This window comes from Polyergus mexicanus, unplaced genomic scaffold, assembly GCF_030449975.1.
Source record: "Polyergus mexicanus isolate NDT 795.1 unplaced genomic scaffold, iyPolMexi1.0 SCAF_25, whole genome shotgun sequence".
In the NCBI taxonomy this organism is placed as follows: Eukaryota; Metazoa; Arthropoda; class Insecta; order Hymenoptera; family Formicidae; genus Polyergus; species Polyergus mexicanus.
The window spans coordinates 2,424,518-2,431,499 of record NW_027223345.1 but is presented as its reverse complement, the minus strand read 5'-3'; the positions used below and the strand labels follow the sequence as shown (position 1 = coordinate 2,431,499).

The window sequence follows — 6,982 nt, the reverse complement described above, 5'->3', positions numbered from 1 at the left end:
TTTAATCTTTTTGATGTATATTTCAATATTGTATTTGAAGAATTACTTTCGCTCGGTTTTAATGAAATTGTACGTATAATTTTAAATCGTAATTGTCAATTTTATAAAAATAAAAATAAAAAATTGTCATCGATAAAATATGAAGTTTTTCCACCTTAAAAATCACAAAGTATTTTTTTCCCTTTACCCCTCTCTATTTCCTTTACTTCTTCACATGCATAGAACATTTCGTCAAAATAATATCATATGTTAGTTAAACGTTAAACGAGCATCTTATTTCTAACATAAGCGCATCCAAGGCACCGCTTATAAGCTCGTTAGCAGCGGAGCTCGAAAAACAGCGGTACACGCATATCCCCGCTTACTCGCGTCGCTCCCGCGGCTGCTTAGCAGCTAATCGGCCGCGGTGCTTTCCGTTCTTTCGCGTACCGAAAAACGCTAGCGCGAGCATGCAGCCGCCGCGGTGGGGTTTCCGGAGCGCTGATAAGCTTATTACTTAACGCATACCTACGATAAATATTAAAAATGTTCGATGATTTTTTATTTATGAGCGCGAACTTAATCGGCAAATCGTTCATTTCGCAAAATGGATGTACGGTGGAAACATCCTTGGACGTCGATCGTGGTCCTACGGGATGCGGAAAAACAATTCTCGTGAAAACATTTCTTCGTCATTTATCCGTCATATCAGATGTTCGATTCGAGAGAATTTTATTTTATTACGCCGAATGGCAAGATATGTATCAGCGCTTACAATGCGCCGCGAGTGAAAAAGAAGAAGAGAAGAAAGCACAAAAGATCGGTTATGATAATAATGCATTGATAAAATCGAAGAAAAATTAATCGAATTTAGCGAAGGATTACCGCGCCCAAAAGATTATTCCAACAATTCGCTCTCGTCAAAATTAATAATAATTGACGATCTTATGAAGGAATCATCGTCGTGCGACGCTATCGTAGATCTGTTTATCAAAAGAAGCCATCATAAAAATCTCAGTGTTATACTTATCTCGCAAAATCTCTTTCATCAAGGGCGCGGACAGCGCGACATATCTCTCAACGCGAATTACATAGTAGTTTTCAAAAATCCACGCGATCGCGCTTAAATACGTCATCTAGCGCGTCAAGTATATCCCAACGATCCAAAATTTATGGAAGAAGCGTACTACGATGCTACATCGAGGCCATACGGGTATTTATTGCTTGATTAGAAACAATCGACTCCAGACGAATATCGCTTTCGCACGTGCATCTTTCCCGACGATACTCAGCATTAAGCATACCTACATACCGCGTAGATCGAACAATAGAAGAGGGGACGTATAAAAGAGTAAAATTCGTGTTCGCAACTTGTCAGTCGTGTGATTACATCGTAAGGGTGAAAAAAGAAGAACCAGATAAAAAATTGACAACCTCGAATGGAGCAATAAAGAATGCTAGACGGTCTATCGGGGAGAGAAACATATGCCTTTTAAAAACCTTGTGTCATTTGAAAAAAAATCAAAGAATCGTATTCTTGCAAGCCGCCAACAATAAGCTCATAAAGTGCATTCAAGAGTGCATATTCAATACGCTAAAGGGTAACGTACCGCTTTGTTGCGATTAGCCAAACATGAAACAATTCTACGTTGTGGCAAAACAAGGTAATTGGAAGGCTAAAAAAAAACTGTTAGTACAGCGAGGTGGATTTTTACCATATCTTATTGGACCTATACTAGGAGCTATATTATCCCGGATTATCGACGAATGAAAGAGGAAAATACAATCCTATACAACCCGTACATTCTCCGAAAAATAATAAAAAAGGAAAGTGTTAACACCTGTACTTTGAACAATGGAGAGGGCTAAGAAAATGGTTTTGATATCTACCGAAAATCTTGATAGAATGCAGCGAATGCAACAGCAATCGGAAATGACATTGTTTGATAAAGTACCCGAGGAGTTTCTGGTTTCGGGGGGTGTCGGGAAGAACACTTAGAATCCACGCGCACGCACGCTGATCCGAGCCGCACCTCGCGAATATTCTCACTCAAACTTATTTCGAGGATTGATTTCCGATTGATAATGTCCTTATGGTCACCGAGAACCTTGAGAACACCGTGAGATTGATCACTAGATCCGATCCGAATCGCAAAACCGAATTCCGAGACCTTTTTAGACTTTTCTAAAGGCAACGTGCGTTACGAAAGACCGTTACTCGCAGAATGATCGAGGATCACCGGAAGGGTCGATATCGACGCAGGATCGCGGAAAAGGTCCTGAGAGCGTGATTATGATTGGCTGATAGCATGGCGCGATGCTGATTAGATTGATAAGACAGGCATCGGGATTGGGTTGAGGTCGCGTACAAGAGAGAAAAGGAAGAGAGAGAGAACACTAAAGAGAAGGACTAGAGTGAATGAGATGATGTTGAGGAGATTGCACAAAAGTCGCGATATTTTCTGAACAGACATTATTGCGATGACTGATAACTCGCCGAAGAAAAATACGGGAATATCAAATGCGGAAAATGTAAATAATAATAATAATATTAATAATTTAGTACGAACACCGGGAACAGCTTTATCGCGATTCGATGCGGAAATGTGGCGTATTCTTAACCTCGCGACTTCTGCCGACGAGGACAAAAGATGGAAATTGTTTAAGGAAGTACTTCAACGTTATCTGCACTTTGTTCGGAAAGCGAAAAAACGTTTACGCGAGGACACACAAGGTAACGATGAGAACATTAATGACGAGCAGAACGAAGACATGAATTTGGATGTCGACGATAATGAATTTATGGAAACGTCAACTTTAATTAGCAGCGACCGTAGTGACGATAGCGCTAGTAGTAGTAGCAATAGTTTCGGGAAAAAGCGCACACAATCGGCTGAAATGATCAAAAAAATACTCGATAGTGTACCGAAATCTTATCGCGACAAAGCGCGAGCGTTATTAAAATACTTGATCGATATTCCGACATCAAAGATTAGTTGGGATAGACGAGGACTCGTAACTATAGAAGGCGCTGTCATAGAGGGTTCGAATATCACGAAACTTATAAACGACGCGATATGCGAGAGAAAAACATTTAAAGCAACCGGAAGAATCCAGTTTGCTCGATTACTGCACGATATAGGCACTTTTTCCAATCTCATAGGAAATCATGATTTATTATATACATTTGCACGATCTCAGCGTATTAAAATCGTGATACCGCGCGGAAGTTCCATTCCGAAAACTTTGATCGAGCGTTCAAAGTCGTACAGACATAAGGTAGACGAAATGAGTGAAACCGAATTTGTATCTGCCTACGAGGACGAAGGCGACAAAACATTAACAAGCTACGCAGATTCTCCGACAAAGAAAAGAAAAGGATTGCTCGACTGGAACAAACTCGAATGATGGAACTCGAAAAATTGTATTACTGTCCCTCGCCGGCTATTCGGCGACGGACAAGTTATCGCAAGCCGCTAAACCGAATTTCACACGTAACGAGGTCATCGATTGGTTTAAATCGCAAGACGCATATACGTTACATCGTCCGGTACGTCGAAAATTTTTACGCTTACATTATAACGTGACAAATATCGATGACTTATAGGAGGCTGATTTGATCGATATTCGTAATCTCAAAAGCTATAATGACGGTTATTCATATCTATTAACGGTAATTGACATAGTCAATTCTACCCGTAAATACGTTTGGGTAGAACCTTTACGCAACAAAACAGGTGCCTGCGTGGTAAAAGCCTTTCAACGCATATTCACGAGAAACAAAGAACGCCTATCCGTATACCTGCAGACCGACAAAGGTAAAGAATTTATTGCTCAGCATGTACAAAATTTCTTAAAAGAAAAAGATATTCGTTTTCGCGTAGCTCGTAATCCTGATATTAAAGCAGCTATAGTGGAACATTTTAATAGAACACTTAAAAAATGAATGTGGCGTTATTTTACGCACAAAAATACGCGACGCTACATCGATGTTTTGCAGGATATCTTTTGCGCTTACAATGTACTCGGCATTCCACCATCAAAATGCAACCTGCAATCGTTACGAGGGAAAATGCCCGAATCGCGCGTGAAAATATGAATCGCCGATGGAACGACAATGGCGATAAGGAGAAGAAAAAGAATCGCGAGCAAAAAGCTAAATATAACGCGGGCGATTTCGTAGTAGCCTTTGAGAAAGGATACGAGGCCAAGTGGAGCGAGGAAATATTTCGAATTCATCGTGTCCTCGAATGGAGAAAACTGCGCGTATACAAATTAAGCGATTTAGCATGCGAAGTTATAGACGAGATTTTTTATGAACAAAAATTAGCGTCTGTTATTAAAAACTTGCAAGAGGAAGAATTTATCGTCGATCTTGTGATAAAAAGTAAAGGGCGCGGTAACAATAAACAAATATTAGTTAGTTGGCAAGGTTATCCTTCAAAATTCGATTCTTGAATACCCGCCTCGAGTTTAAAATCTTTGAATAAAAAATGAGGGAGGAAGGATTTTATATAATTCTCCCAAGTAATAGCAGCATGCGCTTCTTTCCGGAGAATAAAACCCACGTGTTTCACCACTGAATTACCTCAACGTATAGATTTGCAGGGACATTGGGGAGTAGCGCTCACGGAGATTCAATTTCCGACTAGCTTTCTTCATATACGCCCTGGAGAAGGAATCATAAGATTTGTCGATATTCAAGATAGGTTCCCAAAAAAAGAGAATTAACGCTAGAAAATCTGAAATACCATCGGGTATTTACTCGAATTTGTACGATACTATAGAAGCTGTGAATTACTCTGCAAAATCTGTGGGTTTGCATATCCATTGGCAATTTGGAGCTATTATCGGACGTAAAATTATTATGAAACTTTCCTGCGACATTGCAAAATGTGATATGATTCATTATGTAAATTTTTCCGAAAAACTTTGTCGAATACTCGGCTTCGATACACACAATAAGCTCAATGCTAATGTTGTGGAGCGTTTACCGTTATAGCTCTTTAGCGAAACCGACTTCAATATGCAGAATACCGAGGAAAAACATGGTAAAATTGAGAATAATACCGGTACATCAGCCGTTTTACCTTCCTGGATTTATGACGATGTTGAAATTTATACATCGCCATTTTATGTATTTCCGCGCGATCGAGTAATAATAGCCGCCAAACCAGCTAGTTTGTTGTGCGGTATCCCCGACAAGCTCTTTGTTTGTTCCGATATTTGCGAACCCTATATTATTGGTGATGTACAATTTTCTCTTTTGCGAATAGTCGCACTCGATGTTGGAAATGATTACGCATTCGCGTCTACTCAAATAAAGCATTTCTCCCACACTCAAAACATTGCCCTGCGTCAAACATCTTTTCGCACAATCGAGATAGATATAAGAGATCAATTAGGACAGAGTATACTATTCGAATTTGGAACACTGACAGTGATATTACACTGTAGACGTATCGAATAGATAACATAATAATAATTAGAGACCGAGATAAAAAAGTAATTGTTAATGGATTATTATTCGGCGTATTACAACGAGTTACAAAACGGCGGCAGTCGCGGCGATGGAATTCCACGAGTTTTCGTTGGATCGCCCTATCAACGAGGTCACGGTATTGGTAGTTTTCTCGGAGGATTGTTCAGACGTGTACTACTTTATTTAACTAGAGGCATACGTGCTGTGAGGAAAGAAGCTTTACGTGCCGGTGCTAATATAATCGAAGATGTTGAAAACAATATGTCGTTAAAAGTAGCGGCCAAACACCGATTTGAAGAATCGCGCAACAATCTTAAGAGAAAAGCTAAAGAAAAAATAAATAGTCTGATGAAGGGTTCGAATTATAAGGAGAATGCAAAAATGCATGTACCTCAGTTTCCTTTTGGCGGGTTCAACACGCGCATCGCTAAATCCGCGACGTTACGTAGACGACGCCAGGCGCGAAAGAAAAGTTCGTCAAAGTGCAAGACGCGAGAGAAAAAAAGAATACAAAAACATCGAAAAATAAGAGAAGAAAAAATCGCCCAACGGTGAAAAGACTTAAGACATCCTCGAAACGGTGTAAAATAGATAGAAAGCGCACAGTATCCGACATATTTTCTTAAACGGCATATATTCTAAACACATCTAGCAGCGAAAATTATAGTGACGACAAAAAATTTGCGATAAATAAGCATGTCCTTTCTTCACACCCATTTGAGCAAATGCTTAAAGAGCGAACTCGATCTCTTTTCTTTACTGCCCGCACAAACTAGTATTGAGAGTTCGCAATGGATTCATTACAAACCCGTAACTTCGCTCTCGGACGATTCCCCGATAGAATACGTTATTCCGGGTCACGGAGAAAAATATTTAGATCTTACGCACCCTATGTTAAGTCTACGCGAACGCGTAGAAACGTCGGGTAATTTCTTAGAACATACTGCGGGCGCAGCCGCCACGGCCACTATAGGCCCCGTAAATCATTTACTTCATTCCATGTTGAATCAGATCGACGTGTATTTTAATCAAAAGCTCGTGTCGCCTCCAAACAACGCTTACGCGTACCGCGCGTACATCGAGGCGTTATTAAATTATTCTTCAGCTGCAAAAACTTCCCATCTAATTTCCTGTCTATGGCACGCGGATACACCCGGTCGAATGGACAAACCGGTGGAATCAAAATTGCCAAATTCCGCTCTCGTGAGGCGCGCGCTAGATCTTGTAAGGCATCTCCATTGCGACGTTTTCAATCAAGACAAATTTTTAATTAACGGTGTAGAAGTACGCTTGAGACTCGTCCGTTTAAAAGATTCGTTCTGCCTTATTGACAGTAACGGTTCATCGTCGAAAATTCATATACTGGATGCGAGTTTACTCGTGAGAAGAGCAAAAATAAGCGCAAGATTGTTACTAGCGCACGTTAGAATGTTGAGTAAAGTTATGGCCAAATATCCGCTCACGAGAGTCAAAGTTAAAACATTTACGATTCACTTGGAAAAAATTAATGAATTGGGGTGA

General features: G+C 40.1%; 1 protein-coding gene across 1 annotated transcript; it reads left to right on the top strand.

Annotated features, from left to right (window-relative positions):
* Positions 1–6,157: 6,157 nt before the first annotated feature.
* Positions 6,158–6,982, top strand: LOC138943070 (uncharacterized). Its single transcript, XM_070313587.1, has one exon. It carries the CDS (start codon positions 6,158–6,160, stop codon positions 6,980–6,982), a length of 825 nt encoding a protein of 274 aa, XP_070169688.1.

Coding starts and splice junctions, on each gene's coding strand:
- LOC138943070 (XM_070313587.1), top strand. CDS start 6,158: ATGTCCTTTCTTCACACCCATTTGAGCAAATGCTTAAAGAGCGAACTC.